Source organism: Ciconia boyciana, chromosome 10 (assembly GCF_034638445.1).
Source record: "Ciconia boyciana chromosome 10, ASM3463844v1, whole genome shotgun sequence".
Lineage (NCBI taxonomy): Eukaryota > Metazoa > Chordata > Aves > Ciconiiformes > Ciconiidae > Ciconia > Ciconia boyciana.
Genome location: NC_132943.1, coordinates 29,715,608 through 29,738,018, shown reverse-complemented (window position 1 = coordinate 29,738,018; position 22,411 = coordinate 29,715,608). Strand labels below are relative to the sequence as shown.

The 22,411-nt window shown below is 39.0% G+C and overlaps 1 protein-coding gene across 3 annotated transcripts in view; it reads right to left on the bottom strand.

The window, feature by feature from the left end:
• The window catches only part of PARD3B (par-3 family cell polarity regulator beta), a 439,522-nt gene that overhangs the window by 142,987 nt on the left and 274,124 nt on the right, over positions 1-22,411 (bottom strand). For all 3 annotated transcript variants that reach the window (XR_012044291.1, XM_072874183.1, XM_072874182.1), the window contains 2 exons: positions 2,232-2,438; positions 997-1,231 (listed from right to left, as the gene is read on the bottom strand). Coding sequence is in view for 2 of the 3 variants with exons in the window: in XM_072874183.1 (XP_072730284.1) it covers positions 997-1,231; positions 2,232-2,438 (442 nt within the window). In the remaining variant the exon portion in view is untranslated. The remainder of the gene's footprint in view (positions 1-996; positions 1,232-2,231; positions 2,439-22,411) is intronic.

Sequence of the window (22,411 nt, the reverse complement as noted above, 5' to 3'; positions counted from 1 at the left end):
TGCGAGTTCATATAGCACTGTCCTAATGAATATCATTGTAAGTGAATGATCTTGCAGCTGAATTTCTTAGATTACTAGTTACATGCATCTTTGCCTAAGCAATGATTGTGCCTTTCGTATATATTTGGCTTGTCTACAATACAGCACGCTAAGAACCACCAATAGCCTCCTAAAGGTAACATTAAGTGTTCAGTGCCACAAGTAACCATGTGATCATACAGTCTAATCTCCTCCAGCTGATCATTAGATTTCATTTGCATACCCTATATTAATTGCAAAGATCTACTTAAATGGAAACACTTTAATCCTCAATAGAGTAAACAGGTACCAGAGGCAGGGGTGATAGCAACCAGAGTGCTTACAGCACCAAAGGCTCCAGCAATAGCAAGGACATGGCCTGAAGAGCTTTGTCTAATCTCCAATGATTCCAGAGATGCAAAACCAACCAATAACCACAGAAGAAATCCAAACACTTGCATGCTGGGCAGGGAGGACGGTGAGCTTTTGACCACTGCAGACAATGGCTGAAGCTGTGAAGCAAAGATTTTATAGCTGGTATTTTTCAGCAACTGCAAATGTTACTAGATTGTTTACAGTAACACGAGCAATCCTGCTCTCCCCAAAGCTTGTAAAGGAAGCAGATAAGCAAGGGAAGAGAAGGCAAAAGGCTGAGCGTGGGAGTGGGTCATGTATTACTCAGAAATATTCCCCACAAAGCCTCCCCCACCGACACACGCTTGTTTTTAGCCTGAAACCTTGAATCTTTTCTGACATATGGGAATGAATTTCAAAGGCACAAAAAGACATTTTGTCTGCCAAATGTCTTCTGCCTCAGCTACAAGTTTGGTGTAAAAGTATAAACTGCTTTCTTTTTAAATAACATAAACATTATTTTGAGTCCAAGTGAAATAATTTTTCCACTACTTTATGAGAGTATCAGTTGTTTCCTACATTATAATGAGAATGGGTGGTGTTTTGCTTTTTAAAATGCCGTACCTCAACATGACACCAAAGCCTTTCTTCTTTTTCTTTTCTGGATCTTCATTTTCTTCCTTCCTTTTCTTCTCTTTGATTTTAGATTTGCCCTTTTCCTTTTTCTTCTCTTTCTCTCTATTTTTTTTGTCTTTTTTTGCTTTGGTTTCTGCATCTTCTATTTCAGGGTTCCCTGGAGAGGCCGATTCCATGTTCTGAGCTTCTTGACCAGAGTGAGAGCTCTTATCAGAGAAACCATCTGCACAGAATGAGAAAGAAGCAGTGAGGATGGCTAGGGGCCACCAAAATGCAAACACACAAAATACAGTGTGAGCACTCCGAGTGTCTACAGAGTGCTCAAATGATTCACCACACTTACTCATTTAATTGAATAATTTAAAAAGCAGACTAAACATATCTAGTTAATTCAAGCAGATTTCTATTGTAAATTTAAGACAGAGTTATTTTAGTGACTTGTTTTCTAGTTATTATTCCTGGTACAAAAATCCTGACACGGTAGAACAAGATTCTATTTGAGATCTAGCTTGTTAATCTCCATCAGCTCGAGAAAACTGACATACTGGGATGCAAACGCTGAGAGCTTACTTCAACAAGAGATTCTGGCGACTGACATGACCAACCTACGTAACAAAACGATTTCATTCACTCCCTGGAATCTTTCTATTTTAATGGCTGACCAAGAAATACATAAACTGTTCTGTCTGGTTGGAGAAGAGCCATGTTGTTTCTATTTGGGGGGCTCAGGATCCAAGCACAGTTTTATGCTTCACGCTAAAGGAGACATATGTCCAGACTGGGGTCTATAAGCCCATGGTGACAGAATGAGCAGCAGGGTGCTATCAATACACTCTGCCTTGTCTATAACAGGAAACAAATTTCCTGGTTGGAGAAGGGGGAATTGTAGACAGCTCTGTAAAACAAGCAAGATAATTTTTAATGTAATCTGAAGAAGGCAGCTGCTTCTTGAAGTTGAAAAATATAATTATTTAAGGATTGAGTTCTAAATCCTCCAACCCACCCCTGCCCCAACTGAGATCAGTGAAAGACTTTACACTAAAGCCAGTCAAGGTTGGATGGGGTACTGCAAAGACAGCTCTATTCAGTGGAAGACATGAGCACCTTTTAAAATGTGATCAACTTCAATTGGACTAAATCACTTGCTTATGTGCTTTACTGAGTTGGCCCTTGGCAGTGCTAAGTGAAGGTGGCTCCCTCAATAAGTGCCATCAGCAACATACCCTCTTCTCCATCTTCAGGTCCATCATAAGACTTGTCAATGGCAGCTCGGAAACTCTCATTACATCCCCGACCACGGACCACGTGAGGCCTGGGTCTGTGAAAAGGGAGTTCGTTCTTCCTAACTTCAGCCACAGCAGTCTGAAGACTCTCAAGAGAACTGGACTTCTTCAATCCCAGCGTAGGACCGAAATCTTTGCCAGAAGAGTCTGGAAAACAAACAGTTAAGTTTTTATACCTAAAACCACACAGAGAAATGAAACTAGTGAGACAGATACATTTAATTGTGTACTTTATTACTTGGGGCCTTTGAAATACTATGCAATCAATATAATTTTTTCTAAAAATAACATCAAGTTAAACCTAGTTCAGTAGACATCCCCGTTCAGACTTGGAGGGAATGGCACATAATTTACAGACCTGGCAACAGTGATGGGCAATAGCTGGCTCGCTCTGTCACTTTAAATCCTGCACCAGTGATAAGGATGGGGTTGCTTCTTCCTCCTTTGACAGCAATGTCCAACTGGACACTGCTAACAGTCTCAAGGAGAACATTATCCCTGGACTTACAAAAACAAACACTGCTACACAACAAGAGGTTTGGTTTTTAGAATGAGTCAGGTTGTACGAATGGTTGGTATTTTCAAACACATTCCTCCTGTGAGAAGATATTATTAGTTCTCTCACAGTCTTATCCAACGTTTTTCTTCAAGCTGAAACTGGTGCTATGATATCAACATACACAGAAGGTTTGTCAAGAAACTAATATTTCCAGCAAAGTACAGCTTAACATAAATGATGTTGCTGCCTCTTTCCTTGTTTATAGGCATAAGAAAGCACTTCATACAAAAAAGACCTTCCCAAGTCTCCCAAACCTTTCCTCTCTTTGAATGCTTGACTATCCGACCTTAGAAAGCCTTTATTTTGTGGCAGCATTAGTGTTAATTAGTTTTAATATAATGATAGTAGAATAGGTAAAGAAAAAAATCCGCGAATACATGCATACCAATCAATGAAGAAATTCACAGCTTAATTTAAAAGCGTTTGTAGCATCTACTTAGGTTTTATATGGCAGAACAGTAAACGTGACATACGGACACTGAGGAAGAGACTTTGCCTTGCAACATGCCTTCTGTCTTTGAGAACACAAACGCTTTTGTTTTCAACTTTTAAGTAATACTAATGCAAGCAACAGGAGAATATAAGAACAGAAGACCTTCACATACATGTCCATATACTGTCACGCCTGAAGAGATTCAAGGATCACAGAAAAGACAGATATGTTAGTACTACATGCTGTGATTTTGGCAATCCTAGAGTGCAGGTATTTCTGAACTAAAACAGTGTGGTCAGTGAATTCTTAACAGCTAAGACCTGGCACCAAACAGAGACTCATCAGTAGTGTCTACATAACGCCATTTACACTTCCATTACCTGCAGACTGATATGTAGCTGAAAATAAAGTGTGGGGGGGAGGGGGGGGGCGGTGAGGAGACAAGCAACTTTAAGGGAAGCCTGGTTGCTGGCCACACAGTGCAACCTTCTTTTGTTCACTAATTGCCATTCTGGAGACTACCATTATTGACAAATTAGCAAGCGCAAAAACGGAGTTAGAGCAATGACTTGCACACAACATAAAGGTGCTTAAAATCACTAAAAACTTGGGCATTAGTAAGGGGCACTGTGGTGCCTACCTCAGGCTGAGAAGGAGCAAAACCAAGGGAAGCATAATCACTGTAGAAGGCGGCAAAGTGAAAGCCATTCTGATCGGCGGAGAAAAAGCTTTCCTGTTTTTCAGTCAGAAGACAGCTTCCACAGGAGACCGGGCACAGCAGTAAATCTGACAGAGCGTGGCAGGCTGCAGCGGCCCAGGGAAAGCCGAGCTCCCAGCCAGGCTGGGTCCCAGGCCTAAGCCGATGGCTGCCTGGACGGAGGTGGGCAGAGGCATGCCAGGGGCTACGGCTCCCAGCTCCGTGGGCAGCGGCACCCAGTGCACTGCCTGTGCAGCCTCCGAGGAGCTGCATCCGCTGGGGGACGGTTTCAGGGCGAGCCCAGCACCTGCAAGGAAGCCACGGCCACAGCCCCAGCTCCCGAAGCGGGCAGCGCGGTCCCTGCGAGGGGCCACCGCTCCGCAAGCCGCGGGGCGCCGGGGGGTTTGCGGCCAGCGCTGATCTCCAGGCTGCTGCAGCTGCCCAGCTACCTGACGCAGCTGTGTCGAAAGCCAGTGCAAAGGTGTTTATATACAAGCTGTCCTACATTAAATTAGTGCCCTACGCTGGACTACCTGGGACAAAAAGTCTCAGGTTAAATGCCAGTAAAGCCTGTCTTATATAAAGCTAAAACAATTACTCAGACTGGAAGACTACTCTCAACGTATGAAGGCTGCTCCGAAGAAAATCCAAGCCGACACTAAGGTTTGGAGTGACACACTCAAAGGTTCCATGTTCCAGAAAGCGAGCTGTCTGCTCAGCCTCGCTGCCCTTCGCCCTGCACGCACCGGGATGCAGTCTTCAGGCACCTGCTCACACGCTATCTAGTTCAGTCGGCGTCACCAAGAAAAGGTTCTTTGTCCAATACTCGCCTTAAACAATTGCATGGGAAACTCAGTGTTATGGGCAAAGTATGTTCCTTTCTGTATAAATAGTCTTTATTCTGCTATTCTGTCCTAACATGAAAGTCCCCCTGAGGAATTAATTTTAGTAATAACCAGCAATAACTTCCTGGTTTTTGACATTTTAAAGAGAAAACTTACAGCGACTTCATGTAGTATTTTCAGTTTGCTACTAAAAAGAGGAAAAAAGAAACTAAATAGAGCACTCTTTAGCTACCAAGTAAATTCAGAACACCACTACCTTGGAAAACTGATTTTTTTTTTCTAATGTCCCCAAAAGAAATAGAATTGGCTTATGGTCACGTCACTGCCTAACATCATCAAATAAGTGTTACCTTGAAGGACAGTATAAAATGGCAAAGATTAACTGTATTTCTCCCTCACTGGCAAAGAAAGTTAAAATTCATCTATGACCTGCCTGCGTTCTACCATGTAAAAGGTGTCCTCATTTATTCAAAAACTTACTGAGAACCTTTAGTCACAGATTAGTATTAAGCATTTAGTTGCCCCTTTCTAAGATTGCAATAATTTAGGCTGAAATTTCACTGGCGACGCTGGAAGTTTCTCACTATTACCATGAAAATCCACCTGTGAAGAAGCATCTGAACCCAGGTGAAAAATAGCTGAATTTTTTCTTATTGATGACAGGAGTAGCAATCCAACCTCATTAAGAAGGGGAACATTCAGTCAAGGACCTTACATCCTTGGACATCCCCACCAGGGTTTTCAGTGAGAACTTTGTATTTTTGCAATTCAGCTTTTATTCCTTTTTTCTTTCATAGTAAAGCTGCAGCAGTCACAGATTAGTGCACACCTCAAGACACGGGAGCTTCCCTAGGCAGGGAGACCAGCCCCCTTACTTGCTTGCTTTCACAGCCAGCATCCGCTACTGGATGCTTTACAGAGAAACGCACAAGACTCCGTAATGAACACGTACCAGATCCCAACGAGGGAAATTTCCCTCCCCTGTCCTCTCCAGTACCTCTTCCATTTCTGCAGACCTTTAGGACTGCCATAAGCCTGAAAACATGATTTTTTCCTCGTGGGTGGAAAAAAAACCCCAAACCTCAACAAATAAACAACAAAAAACCCCTCTCATCTTTTACAAGTTATTAACAGGCATTTCTGGGGGTGTGTGTTGTGTGTACACATCTAGCCCTACCCAGATTTTGAATACAAAAATATAGTTTGGCAATGAGAAATTTAATTGTTCACTGTATAAAAATGTTTCTTTTTATGGATTTTAAATTCTTGAGCCCTCATTTTACTGTTTCTTGTAGTACAATTATAAAAAGTCAACTAAAGCATCCACTTTACTTTTTTTAATAAATGGTGAATAATTTACGTATCTCTACTGAATTTATGAGAGAAAACAACAACTGACATCAGTACCTGCCTACAACGGGCTGAAACCAAGTTGCTGGTTCTTAGATTACATCTGTAACTGATCACCCTTTAACTGAAAGATGGTATTACACATACCTTAATTTTCTGCTCAATGCCAACATGGCTACCACAGATTTTTTTTCTTAATGTACTAGTAAAAGTAAACCTGCTTTCTGTTCTTTTAGTACTGTTATTATTAGTTTCACGTATTTCCCACATCTGCACATTCCTTTCTTTTTTTATAGCTTAGCAGAAGGAAACATGCCAAAAGCAAGATGTCAGTCATGAAAATCAAAGGGAAACAAATGACACGGCGTTGTGGGCAATGCAAGCCACCCGAAAGGCACGTGTAGAGACGGTGGAATTGAAGAGAAGGCGTGAATCACTGCTGCTCTAAATGAAATACAACTCGTAAGACACCCTAAACAGCAAACATTTTATATATTTATCATCAATTTTACTTTTTAGATAATGATTTTTCTTGAAAACCAAACTATATGAATATGCGTAAAGGATAATATTTAGAGGAAAGTATTTGTGTGAGCTAGACTAATTTACTATTTATGTTTTGAAAGATATAGTGAGGTAAAAACCAGTTATGAAGAAAAAAAGAAGGGAAGGTGTCACCGAGACTGAGAAACTAGAATAAACACAAAGTTGTAACAGATTATAAATAGTCTGGCTCTGTATTTATCGGAGCCCTAAACACGCACATTCCTGGTTCCTACTGCATTGCACATGATGGAGGTGCGTGTGTTACTAGGGAAGAGAAATTGGTTATGAACACAATGAGTCTTCTACCCTGCGGGTACTGGGATGCTGCAGATACCACCTGAGCGCTGCTAGCAGGCCAACAACTGTTTGTTCATGAAACACCGAGGCTGACTTCTTCTGTGGTGGGACTCGGAGTGAGATATGCCAACAGCTTCTCAGGAAGCAGCTACAGCTCAACATACACCTTGGGTAACACTCATGATGCCCAACCCAGCCTCACTGAACTCGAGCCTACCCCAACCTGATTTAACTGCTCACTCTGCAGTTATCTCTTCTCTAAAGGAATTGGGCCATGTTTAAAATATCTATTGATACATGTATGTTCCCATGATTTTCAAAATACAATCAATTCAGAGATCACATATATGTTTGTGGTTTTTTACACAAATTAATGTATTGCGAACCTTACATTGCCCCTGCAGAGGTGAGGATAGCAAGCATGGTTTCAGAAACACCCCAACTTCTGTTCAGGAAGGAAAAAGCAGGTTTTCTATTGTACAGAATCAAATGATGTAGGTATCAGGCTGGTAAAATAGGCCCATCAACAAAATTTAGTCAAAATATATCCCTGCTGTAGGGAAACCTTCTATATGAGAATGAACCAAATCTGTTACCCAAGTGAAAGATGTGCAAAGATACAAAAGGCAAGAGACAGCCAGTCAGACTTGACTGCTTTACTCTCCCCTTATCTCCTTTTGGAAATTTACCTCTAAATAAGTTGGTATATAAAGTGAAAACTGTGACTGTCTCTTTTAATAAGCTTAAGGTCAAAAGATAAAACATTTGTCATTGTTACCAACCTCCATGTGCCATAAACATCAGAGAATAGGTAGACAGACATGGTTCTTACCCACAGGGCTCCAACATCATATTGTGACTTAAATTAATTCATGTTCAATTCTTTCTGAACCATTTTGTTTAATGTAGTTTCATTTATTTCTGGTAGGATTCACAGTATGCACAACTGCAAAGGGTTTTTCCTCTCACTTCTATTTTTATATTCAGATACTTCCTCAATCATCAATCGATTCAATGCAGAGAATGATTTCAGAAGGAGGAATTTGAAAGTCATTACATCATTTAGCTTGTGATTTTCAAATGAAGAGCTTTAATAGGACATTTTTGCAGAATAACCTTAGATCATACTGTAGCCTTTTCTTCAACACTAGTTTATACAGGTAGCATAGAAAAGATTAGGAAGGGCTTGATAAAGCAAGAGAAAAATCACTATCTTGCACTCGCATATTAAAGACAACATGTATCATTTTGCTCATTTTATACCTCAAACCAAGCATTCCAAATTAGCAGCAGGAATACTGAACACAGAACAACCCCACACCTGACAGAAGAAAAAAAAATATCTAAGAATGAGAAATCAAAGCATGGGAGAATTTAACAAGTTCTCTGATTAAAAGAGCCAGCTACAGTCTTCAGATTTACAGATATTTCAATCTATTTTACGACATATAATGATTGCAATTTAGCCCATATTTGCACAAACTGCAATTTCAACTATGAATAATGGCAATTCACAATTTGTAGCCTAGAAGGTACACCGAGCTTTAGCCAACCGAAGAGGAAAGGCTTGGAATAAAGCAGCCATTAAGCAAGATGCAAAAATGCACTACTGTCATCTTAGAAACATATGCTGGTGTGGCCGTTTTCTATACTCTTATCACTAACAAACAACACCACTGCAAAATAACATGTTAATATTTCAAAAAGAATAATATGTACAGCACTAAACATCTCAAAAATGCTAATAAGTTTCACAGTGCAACAATATTAAAGCTAAGAATTAGGAGCAAAAGAAGAAAGAGGTTCAAGCAAAAGCACTCAGAGAAAGGGCATATGCATTTGCTAGGTTAGCGCTGAATGTTGGACAAAATGCAGCCAAGCCTGTCTTTGCACAAAAGAATGTCTGATGTTATCTGTTGAAATAATTAGTTTTCTTCATTTGGTTACACAAGTTTAACCTCTCACATAACCTTCCACGTCACAGTATAGCTCTGCATCCGGTGAGAAGTTTTCCCGGGCATCTGAATCCCTGCTCCTCCAGCAGGCTAGTGTTCTCTCTCTAGTTGGTGCAAACTGAAGCACTTGCCCTTCAAACAGGTGCCGGTATAAATTAAGCTACCGGACCTTCTACAAAGCAGGAGCTTGCTCCTCAAGGATATTGATGTATATCAAATTGATTTTAGATATAGCTGTTACAACCTGCTAGAGGAAAACAGCTATAGGAGCAGCGATGCAGACAGGAAAAAGTCCAGTTTTTAGAAAATATGATTCCCCAGTGATTTCAGGCACCTTGTAAACTGATCAGTCTGGAATTGAGTAGTAGTAAAAAAATTCCAGTGCCCTGCGACTGCTTTACTGCTACTTCCACACCCACCCTCTGATAAGGTCAAACATTTCAATCCAGCTTTAAAAGATTGGGAAATGTGACACTTTCTGAGATTAATTGATATAAATTACACTTCTCAAACTAAACCAACATTTTTGTTCCCAGGCCAAAGTTTAACACGAAGTGAGAGTCCCTGCACTAATATTTAAACAAAGTCACTTTTAATGGTCTGAGGCTAACATCTAGAGTGTACCTTTGACCTGTGGGACAGAGGAGGAAACTTCTTCAGTAGCAGAACAGAAGAAAGCAAGCCAATACTTACGTTAAATTCATGGTTATGACCTATCTATTTTGTTAAGCCTTACGCCTATTTTGAAATAAGCTGCTGAATTATTACTCAATCTTAGTCATCAAGCCTGAAATCATATTTTAAAAAATGACTAATTTCAATCAGAAGTAACAAATTAAAAGGATGCAAAAAGTTCATATTAAGCTTTCTGTTTTCTTCGCTAATTCAAAGCTTTTTTTAAGTTCTTTACATGTGAATGCAGAATGAAATTCTCTCATATCAATCATTTAATTCACAACTATTTTCTTTTTTAAAAAGTGGTATGTCATTTTTATGCATCGAGTTTTGGCCTGGACACATTTTTACAAACATTCATACAAGCTGCATGTTAAAGATTGCTTTAAGCGTCATTCAGGGATTAATTTAGGCTATTGCAACAACAAGGAAGATGATTATTGTAAAAGAAAAGCCAAGCCAAGGCAACAAAGAAAAATACATTTCAATTTCACCGATTTAACTTGCAATTAAAAAATACATTCCATAAAACACTTCCTTTGTGTGTGTTTTTCCTTATCTGTGAACATTAAGACTAGAAAAAAAGCTAGATTTTTAACAGAATAACCTGGAAAAAGGATACCTTTTGCTAATAACGGCATTGCTTTTGTACACCTGCCCACACTCTGATCAGTGAATCCTACATGCTTGAGATATTTATGAGCTCTCTTTATTGCTACCCCCCCCCCAAAGTGCCCAACAGCCGCTCTAATTTAAGATGCTCTAAATATTGTTGCCATGGGTGACACATGAACATGGAGTAAAGCAAAGCTCTGCTAATAAAAAGGCTTTCACAGCATTTCAGTCCTTGCTCATAAGTAAAGTTAAAATTTATGGCTTTTAAAATACTGGATCTGAGAGAGGTCAGGTTAAATGGCTGCTAGTAATAAAAGGAATCAATATGCCACAGCATCTGAAGCAGCCAGCAAACTAAATAAACACTTCATCCAAATCCACTTGGCCCTGAATTAAAAGAACATAAAATACTGTATTTATTTTGTTTGCCCTCCACCAGTCCGTGGTTTGCATCACTACATCCGCTAGAATTCGACACAGAGCAAGCAACAAACATACGTTGGCCAAGTAGCAATTAAACTGTATGTCAAGGCTAGGAGCAATTAACTGGGCATTAACCTTATCAGGGAACCACTTCTGGATTAGCCAACTACAAACAGGCAAACATCTCAGTCTGGGAAGACTCTGCAACGTGTATTTACAAAGGCTTCAGAGGACTCAGACTTTCTGTCTCAGGCACATACAGAGTAAATGAGCCGTTCCCAGTAATAACCCTTTATTCATAAACCCTGAACAAAACCAGAATCACCTTTTCCAGTGATTAGTGTGTCCTATTAGCAGAGAAATGCAAGACATTTTGTTCCTTACAGCACTTTAAAATAAAGCAGGCCAAAAGAAGTAGTGAACTCACATCTTTTGCTCCTAATCTACATTTGGTTCAGTTTATAGGTTGATTTCCAGAAGATGTTATGAAAACCTATTTTCTTCTGTTTATTTGTACATTTAAATAGAAAGTGCATTGGTTAATTTTCAGTTTAAGAAATTAATGCACATTTTGCTTGAAGTTGCCAGCAGATAACCTGTAAAAAAGGTACATATACACCTGTAATCAATCTATCTATATATACATATACACACAGAGGCCATTCACAAAGGCAGGCATATTTTTGAAATTGCTTTGTTTGTGAGCTTAATAATATTTGTCTTGAAACAGTTTTGAAAAGTTGATGTCAAAATTCAACTCTTGAATGGGAATATGCAGAATTTTATCAAACCTACTATTAACTAAGAGAAACACTTATCCGGCACAGCTCTGACTCAAAATCTCTACAGAATTTGAAAGGATTATGTAGGTTTTCAGCAAAAGTCCTCAGCAAAGGTTCCTTTTTATTTCCTAGTGAGATTTTTAAGATCATTTGAATGCTTAAAAATTTGATAACAGTATTTTATTATAGATTCCTCACAGCTGAATCCATAGTTGTAGTGATATTGGGTCTTTAACCTAGCTTTATTTTACATCCTTCAACTTCCCCCCCCTCCCCCAACTATCCTCTGTACTGAAACTTCTTTGCTCGGTCTCATTCCAGAGATGAGGATTGTTTTTAGAAAAACAAAAAAACCCCAAAGAATACACCTCCCTCTTGCCATATCTGAATAACTGAGGAGTAGGAAAAGTACATTCTTCCAGCCAGGTAATAGGTTTCTTTTTTCCCCCCTATTCACCAATAACTCAAAAAGGAGTGAAAGCAAACCTTTCAAGCTTTGCATGCAAGTAGGCTGTGAGCTAGGCCCTTCACTACAGCTTTAGGGAAGGAAAGTTTAATTTCCATGTCTAGGTTATTTCCTCTAACATTAGTTGGACCTGGGTTAAACTTGGCCGTAAACTTGTGCCTGAAGTACAGGAACAGAAATACATATGCACTTCCATAGGTACGTGAGCATACAGTGGTATTTCACGTGCACATTTTCAGCAACCACAATGATCCCATCTACTGACACACCAGAAGCTAGAAAGGAATATTCACACATGCTCCTCAGTCTATGTGTTTAAATAAGTTGCAAAGTTTAATAAGAAACTCAAGAAGACAGAGGTCATGTGAGCACAAAGAACATAAGTCAAATAAAGACTTTAGTATTGAGAACAATTATTTTGTAGGTCTTAAAACACAAAAAGTGTCTTCAGGGTTTTCCTCCACAAAACTGAATCCTTAGAAAAATCATGTCCAATTCGTGGAACAAATGGCAAGGAATTTTCCTTCTAAGCAGCTGCAGCCAAGGATTTTGCTAAACTGTTCTGTAGTGTGCAAAGACACAGACTCACACCCAATGACATGTGGCTGTCTTCTGGGGTTTTAACAGACATGATTCACAACTGGATTACAATCCCAGCCTTGCTTAAAAATAAAGTCAAAATACTACTTTAGTTATACTGGTTAACCCTGAGACCTAGTCTATACGATTTACCGCTTTACACTTGACATTTGTTTGGGCATGTATAGTACAACCCTTCCTTAAGAGGTTTGGAGCTCCCTTGCTAGGTATGTCATGGTGTGTCATTTTAATGAAAAGGTTATTTTTAAAAAGAAACTGGAAAGGAGAGATCAAATAAAGCTGGTTTCGCAAATCTGTATTTTTGGAAAACTCGTTACGTTCCTAGATGTTTAGCAAACATGCACCTAGCCTTTAATATCCCCCATGGAAAGGGGAACCTCCACAGATCTCTAAGTTTTGTTTCCCCTGCAGCAATTTTTAGTACGCTAAAGATGTTACTCTATTAATTAACAAGTTACGTGTTTAGGGTCTTTTCAATATCCAGTTTTGGCATTGCTACAATGTGTTTAAATGGTAAATTAGAAAAGCTAACGGAATTGCTGCATGGAACAACTTAGAATATGATTTAACTGTAGTAGCAAATGAATACAAACTTTTCTTGAGATTTTCTTACCCATTTTTCTTGCCTATGCACAAATTATGTTACCTTGTTCCCTTTCACTTGCCCAATAAATGGAGAGTAGATACAAATATGCTCCCAAACATAATATGTTACCAGACTGCAGAAATGTAGGGTCAAAAGGGAAGAAACGGTTGTTCCAATTCTTGGCGACATCCCTCATCAACCAATAGGGACATTTCTAGAGAAGTTAGTCAAGGCACTATCCTAAATTATGATCAAGAATTCCAAATTTCTCCAGGCTTAACAGGATGGTAAGCAGCAGCCACAGTGATACTGCAACCAAGGTAACTTGATACAGGTTAAGCACAATCAAATGACATTTTAGTACAGACAAATCCAAGATGGCTTGTAGAAAAAAAAAAAGGTTTCCTCTAAGCTGGACTCAATATTATTGGAAAACACATGATTCTGCTCAGTGACTCCATACACTCTTGAAGCATGAACCAGAGTTTAGCTACGAGTAGATCAGGATGCACTTGGATAATCAGACTTTTAATCAACTGTATTGGAAAACTCACATAGTACCATGGATCAGGTGCAAAACTCTTTTATATTTGGCTTATTTAATACTAACAGGATAGCACATCGATCTCTCTTTGCTCTCAAAATCCAGATATTGTCCATAAACACACAGTTTACTTACACACAAAGGGAAATATATTTGGCTCTATATACAGTCATACAACATAAAGGTATAAAATGTCATTCTTTGCAATCATGTCGCTTCTCAGCTGCAGTTCTAAATGCTATAAGAATATAAAAATTAGATAGTACTTGTGTTACTAGCCCTTCAGTAGATTCTTAAAACTAAATAATGAGTATCACTAATATTCTTGAAATTATAAGCTTTGCTCCAACTACAATAAAAGCCAGGCTCATAAACATTAAGAATGCAGAAACATTTTGAACAGTTTCAAGGATATTAAGTAGCTCTGCCAAATTTCTCTAGCAATATCAGAACATCTTATTTTGCCTTTTTACAGTGGCTAGTGCTGCAGTTTAACTTTTTCAGGTTGACCAACTGTATAAGAAAATAGCTCTCGTGTTCAATTATTACCTTACATAAAAAACTTTTAGCATCTATACGATTATACTAACTTTTTGTTTCTTCTGTATCAAAAGCGAACATTTGCATCTGTATTCTGCCCTGTATCCTATTTTTTGTGAAATATTTTTGCTTTCTTTAGTCTTTCTGACTCTGGACCAGTATTTCCTCTGCTTTAAGAGGGAAATTTGGTTTATCTGTGAAGTGCATGCCATTCCATTTCCTCAAGAAGATAATGCAAAACAAGCCATACTGTGATTGGGTATAGACTTATGGCAATCAATTACTTCAATATTTATATAATTCGTAAAACTTCATGCATATTATCATACAATTAATCAGAGCTGCTTGGCAGCTTCTTCCCTCAACCTTTAATGAGTATGTCAATCCTCATATTGGATAGTGATACATACTAAGGAATGTACTTCAGAGCAGAAAACTAAAATCCGATTTTGAAACACTGAGGTTAATGTCATTAAAATAAAAAATGTAATGGTTCTTCTACCATATGCTTAATTGGCCCCCCTGCAAAAAAGCAGTCCCACAGGAAGGAGCAGGAAGCTACTAGTTGGGTTCATATCTTGCTGTAAGAGAAAAAGAAAGCAGCGGGTAATCAATCATAATTTCTCTTCACAGCAACAACCCTGATAAACATTTATGTGAATAATTTTTTTTGTTGTGGATACTACGAGTTTACATGTGTTCAAAGGGAAGCGAGAAAACTCAAGAGAACCAAAATCTGTTGAAGATTGGCAGATAAATAGAAACTATTCTTGCCTTCAATCTTTAAGTCCCTGAATATTTCAAGGCAAGGAGAGCTCTTGGAGAAATAAGATATAAGCTTGTCATATCTTTGTATTTCTTGTTAGGCATTAGTATTGCCTGGTGGTATCAGAAAGAGGACATGGGCTATATAGACTTTTTGTCTGATCCAGTGTGACCACTGTTATCTTCTTAGGATGTGTTACAGATGAAAGGTGTCCAGAACAACAAACAAACAAACCAACCAACCCAAAAATAAAGATGACACTGCTTCCTGTTCTTATCAATTTTTCATTACTTGCATTATGAAAGCACACAGAACCTCTCTAATCATAGGCCAAAACCTCACTGCACTTGGTGTTAAACCAACTCAAAACAGAATAATATTCAGTACCTCTAATAATTTTTGATCAAGCCTACCTGGTATTTCTGCGATACTGGCTCTCTTTCGAGTGGCAAGACTATAGATCTCTGTTTCTGCACTGATTTATTTAAGATTTGTCAACACTTTGTAAAGTACAGTTCATCTCCTGCTACATTCCCTTTATGCTCCTATGCCTCAGATGTTTTCTATTTTAAAAAGAAAAAACATGTTTTGGCAAATATTAATTTACTCAGATTTCATATTCAGACGGAACCTGAATTGTTAAGATATGTACAGTATTTCAAATGAAAGTTGCAAGCATCAGCCCATAACAGAGCTAATAACAAGTTCCTTCCTCACCTTCTAAGGACAACATTAGTGGTTCACTTCCTCTGAACAGCAGTATAGAAGAGCTGAGCACAGAAATTCCTGATGTTCTCTTAAACTTTTTTTGCTATTTGTTTATTTCAAGTCACTTCTGACAGAATGGTTCCTTCTTGCTTAGGTGCTGTTCACAGAATGGGTTAATTTTTCTCCAAATAGATTATTAAAAAGCCCCAACAACCCTTATATCTGTTTTAGCGGAGAAGCCCTCTGATTTGGAGTCGGTATTTTGTGACAGCTTTAATACAGTCTTACTGCTGACTCTGTCATTCTTCAATGTCTGTGCTCTTAACTCTTAGAAGACTTAAATGATATTCCCGTATGCTAAAGCACATTACAAACATACTACCTTCTAGTTCATTCAGTTTGATCTAAAACAGCTACCTTGAGTAAGACCTAATATTGATATTGCCTTATACCATATGACTGTTAAATTTTAATCACTAGGTTTTCTTAGTCTGATTAAGCAATTAGACTGCTTAACTGAAAACTACAGGCAATTGATTTACATGAAGGTACTAAGAAATTCTATTTGAAGTTTAAGAACAATTCCCTACCAAAGATAACAAACACATGAAAGCTCAAACTGCAAAAGCATATTTCGGTATTAGTTGTTCTAGTATTGTTGGCCTTTTCGTTGTTTATTGATTCTATTTACTCGAGCAGTCATTCCTGGTTTCCATTTTCTAAAAATCACTAACAAAACGGGCACTCTGTTCTGCTAATGCAAATTACAGTGCAAGTGAAGACTCTTCATACACTGTAAGTGTAACTCATCATTAAACTGGGAGAAGAATTACTGCCTCTGCTTCTTTAGCTATAAAAAATTCCTTAAAAATGTCTAAGTTCCCTTCTTTCAGTTTGCATCATAAAGTATTTGATGCAAGAAGACAGAAGATAGAAGGAAAGAGGTGGAGCTTTTAATGCCAAGTCATGTAGGTCTGAAGGAGTTCCTGTTGCAGAAACGTTGTCGCTGAGGTTTGAGGAACACTGAAGCGAGCAGGACTACCTGCAAGGTAAGTAACTGCTCAAAACAAACAAGGGCAGAGTTCGCTCTACATTCCATCATTTTACTGTTTCTTTTACTCCAGGTGAGTATCAGAAGATTCTTGCATCTCCAGTTGAAATGAAGTACTAAACATACAAAAGGCTGTCAAGAACCTAGTCAAGACTCCCCTAAAAAAAACCAAAAAACCAAGCCAACCAACAACCCCAAAAAACATGGAAAGAGGGTTGTGTTGGTCTGCATATATGGTGCTAGGAAGCTGGGGGTTTTCTCATCAAACAGAAGCAAACATGTTATTTTGGCTTGAAGCAATCAAGTACATATCCACATCTCTTGTCACTAATAACATTCACTACCTACACGTAGTTTCTCTGTTGCTTCGGCGTCTTGCAGGGTGAAGGAGCAGTATAAAAGACAGGTAAGCTAATCACAGACACATACTACTGTGCTGCCTGGTGAGTGCTCAGGTCGGAATTTTAAAAGATTACTTGTGGGCTCTTCCATGAAGGGAAGAAGAAGGGTAGAAAACAAAAAGGGAAACTAGGCAAGCAGAGAGTCTATATAGGGATCGGATTTTATAAAATATTAAGTACTTGCTCTCAGAAAATTAATGCTTTCAGATTTCAGCTTCAATCTTGTGCCCTATAACTCCTGACCCCCCATTTTATTTACAATAGCTAAGATGCTTAATCTTTTTATACTATCACTCTATATCGTTCCAAATCCAGAGGTTTAGGCCCAGCACTAGCTACCTACAGTCATAGCAATTCTTTAAAGCATATGTGGTTTATAGACTACAGCAGGATCTTTCTACATAGTTTGCTATATTAAAGAAAATTTTTATTTGTTTACACATACAGTAATACTGTATCTACTACGTACTAAACAAAATGCATTATTTATTTGCATTTTCCTGTCTGATTTTCTGAAAAGGCTCATGAAATTTTAATGAAAGTGGTTAAAGGAACAGACTATGTATTAAAACTATATACAAAAATGACCTTAAAAGAGTACTATTAACATTGCAAAGTAAAGAGTTTAGGCTTGGAGAATGCCACAGCAGAGGTGTCCAACATTAACTTATCTCTCTCTACGCACTCATTGTAATAGACTTTCACTTTATGTCCCAAATACATTACGACAATTTTATTTACAAAACTCCAGCTTCCTTCTTTCAGGAAAGATCTACAAATATTTTCTTCCACATGTACAGCAATTACCCCCCTTTCTTATTCACCACACACTTTAATAGCTGCTCTGACATCAGCATTAAACAGTCCTTCACGCATCTTTCTCTGAAACACCTTATAAAGTAGTAAGATTTTTTTAATAAACACTAGTGACGTCATTTTAAGAGAAATGGTACTCTCTGTGTCTCAGAGACAAGGAACTGAAACAGAAGGATGAAGATCAATTCAGGGTCCCATTTTAAGATTCTCAAGAGCTGATTCCCCCGCCCTCCACTCCCTCTTCTGAATACTCAAGATCTAGCATTTTGTGGGCTCACAGCACTATTGCCACTGCCTTTGGTTGAAGCCTGAATACATTCAGCACTTCTGCAAATCAGCACCCATGCAGGTCAGGCACCAACAGGGTGAAGAACACTGTGTCGCATTGCTGTAGTTTAAAGACACCTCCCCGCCCCCAGCAATGCTGAGGTACAGGCACAGCTAGAAAATAATTCAAGCAGCATTTAATGGCTAGAAAACCGAAAAGATGTTTCTTTTTCCCTGAGATCATCTACACCACCAACATCACATCCTCCAACCAGAATGTACCAAACAGCTACACATCTTCAACAATAAATGAGGTGAGGGTTGGGCCTTATACAACAGCTTTCGTTACCCTTAAGCAGATCCCTCCTGTGCTCTGAAAGTAAAGTCTTTGGGAATAATTAGTCTCACATCATCAGCATCCACTAAAAGGGTCTGAGTTGCCTTTGCAGATTTCCTTAGAGCTAGCGTTTCCTACTTCAGACACCTTAAACCTTCAAACTTATGTTCTTTTAATAGAGTTTGTATATACAGTTTCCTAGGTGTGGGGGTTTGGTGGTTTTTTTAGTTTGCTTGGGTTGGTTTGTGTTAAAGAAAAGCAGTTTTCCACACTGCAATGGTGGCTGCCAGCCTTTTCTTTCCCATGTGGTTTCTGGATCCACTGTCCTAGACCAGCACAAGCTAGTCTCCCCCTCTCTCCAGTTAGGTCGCCCTTTCCCACACCGCATCTTCGCACCTCCCCACTCTCCCTCTCTCCCCCAGCCCCAGCACCCTTTTCTAGCTCCCCTGCCCCCACTAGCTTGCTATCTGCCCAGCCTCTAGCCATATGTTCTTACCTTTTCCTCTCCTAGGTAAAAACAAATATCAGAGTTATTTCAGGAGACAGTAAAAGAACAACCTCTGTCAAAAAAGCAAATAAAACCCACGCTTCAATTGACACTGGAATGGAAAGTTCTACTTCAAACGGCTCCAGTTTCACAGAATCTGTAATGGGATGTGTCACACATGACACTTAACAGGTGATAACACAGTGACTACTGCACACTACACCCATGCTTTATACACAAAAAGGGAAAAGAAAACGCAAACCATGAGTAAAGGAGACCAAAGGTTTTTCCTGAGACTTAATGATTTACCCATATTTCCTACAGGACAGCAGAAAGATTGTAAGAAAACATTTTTCTCCTGTATGTTTTATTTTTTTAATGTATTTGCTCTTTTAATGTAAACTCAGACTGAGAATTATCCTTTGTAGCTATTTTGTGATGTGTATTTCAGTAATAAGCAGTGAGTTATTTGATGCAACGGCTGACAAAATTTAGTCCTGAATGTAATGCTCATTCTTTTTCGTACCTTTAAAATTAAAACCAGTGTGCTATTTTTTAGAAAAGAATTAAATTCTAGAAGCTTCGATCGAACAATTTTGTCATTTTGTTTTCAGAATTAAGCATCTGAGCAGATTATAAAGCAATAAAAAAACCAAGAGGCATCTGAATAACTACACTATATTGGATTTCTCTTTTATAACATCTCTGTTTGTCAACAGCAGTATTACAACTGGCAACCAAAAAAAGCAACCCCTTTTCTGAATACAGGAATTTATGCCAACTGCAGATAGTAACAAAATTTGTAATTACATGAAAACCCCAAACAAGTCAATTGCAGATCCTCTGTTCTGGTCCTACTGCACAGAGAGGCTTGAAAACTGCCATAGCAAGTTAACTGAGGTTTTTGTTTGCAACCTTTGCAAGTGCAATCACTCTTCAGTAGCAGATGCAAACTTCTAGTGCCAAGTTCTATCTCTGTTCTGTTTGTCCCTCCATTTGCCAGGTCCTGACCATAGCGCTGGAAGGGAGCTGATCCCTATTTAAGCGTTCAGTGCCGCAGAGTCAGGGTCTTGCTGCTATAAGGCACTAAGGAATCTATCATTCTGAAATTGGGCAAATCGTAGCATTAGGGTCTGCCTCTCTCCAGTGAATTTACTGCTTTGCCCCAAGCCCACTATTCACACTGGACAGAATGTCTCCTTCCTACTCCCTTAGGAGTAAGCAAGCAAGCAAGAGAACAGGAGAGGGAGATGGTCTCCCAGCAAAAAACCCACCGATACTGAAAGGTGCTGTGCAAGCAACTGTGCCCAGGACCTGACTGTGCCCTGCATGCTCTCCTGGCCACAGGGGACAGAGGGGAACCATAAGCAGAACAGCAGGCAGAAGGCTCTGCACGAACTAGTACCAGAATGGCCAAAAGAACTCAATAAAATAGATTATGTAGATATAACTGCGCTAAGTCCTTGAAAATCTGGAGGTGAAGCTTTCAGGTCACAGATTTGGTCTCCTCCCAGACAGATATTCAATCCACAAAGGGGTTTTTTTCTGATTTAAGAGCCAGCTTGAAGAGGAGGGAAGGATTAAAGAAAGGATTTTTACAACAGAAGGTGAAGAACCAAAGGGGCAAGAATCAGATATAGAATAGCCTCAGTATAGGTGTCAGACTACTTGTGGGGGGAATCAGCATTTAAGTTTCTTTAAAACAAAACAAACAAACAAACATAAATAAGCTTGGTGTCATGTCAGTAGGGATCTTCCATGCACTCATAGGGTTAAGATACCAATCATTATGCTTATTACTTGTAGATAAAAATTAAATGCTTGGAAACTACATCAACCACATGCAAGACTAAATTAAGGCCAATGAGAAATTTCATCTATCAAGACATTAGGCAGACAAAAGGGTAAACACTAGAAAAGCTGATGTTTTGAAATGGCAGCATGGTGCCATTGCCTGAGGTAGCAGGAAAGTACCTGCTGGTAGTTGATGGTAACTCAAGGAAGTGCTTTCTACTCTTCTATGAAATGCTTTCCATTTGGGTTGCCACTGGTATGTACAGAAAAAACTCTCCCCCTTTGCTCTCAGGTCAGAAAAAAGCATTTCAGTAGGACACTTAATTAGGGATTATATTCTGGGTACTTTGAGTGCTGTGTAGGTAAGTGCTAAGTAGCATTGCTGTATTGAAAGACTCACTAAAAATAATGCTGTTTCACGAGACATACAAATAGCAATGTAATTCTTTTCTTCAAAGTTAATTTCTGAACCGTATTGCTCTGCACAGCTTTTATTACCAAAGATGTGTATTAATAAATAGCGCCAGCAACCCATTTTATATAATAAAATCTTATTCCAAATGTTATGGAAGGCAAACACTGTACAAGATACTATTCCAGAAGTGAGCTGGACTAGAAATACCAATTACTGGTAGCTACCTTCAAAATCCTTCTTATTGACATGGCAACATGATGGGACTTCAAAATAAAAAATGAAGGAGAAGAATCATTCAAAGTGGAGAATTATAAATGCTTCCCTGTCTATATTCAAGACTCAGAAGGTAATGTAACTGGCAAATACACAGTATTACAAAATAAAAACCCCCACAAAACCAAAAACAATCAAAAACCCGAAACAAAACCACAACAGTTAAGTCTTCTGTGGGGCTACATCACTTTCAACTTTCAGTCGACTAGCTTAAGAACAAGAAAAAAGTGTCCCCTTCCCCTCTTCAGCCAGTAGCTCATTTAGTTCAGTGCTCTTCTTTCTACATTCTCATGCTTCATACTCCAAAATGTAAGTTAGAGGGCCAGATGTATTATCTGGGAAGTTTTCCAAATTCATTAACTCCTTGGCACCAATGACTTCAGGATAGCCACTGCCAGCACTGAATATTATGCCCAGCAAAAACCAGCTCCTAGAGGGAAAGGATTAATAAAATGAGGCATTCGGCAGTGGCTGTTGGTCTCTGGTCACAACAAGCCACTAAAAGAACCACAGTAGCTGCCAACACGGATCACAGCCAACTTCTCAGTACCTAGTACTCTGAAGGTCTTTCCTGAACATCTGCGGATCATTCACCACAAAGCTTGAAAAATGCGCAGATACTGCTTGAAGGAATACAAAACCAGTAGTCAGAGGAAAGACTGGCAGGAAGGCTGTGACTCCAGTTCTAACTGCAGAGGGTGGTAAATGTTACCCAGGGGTGTTAGAATCACATCGGCACTTTCTCCTCAATTACAGAAGATGCAGTCTGAGGCAACTCATTTTGCTTTCTGAAATGGATGCAGTCTGGCTGTCACCAGCTGAAGGGCTGATGACTGAAGAGCCTTACAAGGCCCTAGAAATGCAGGAGACCTGATGAATCCCCTTGCTGTTT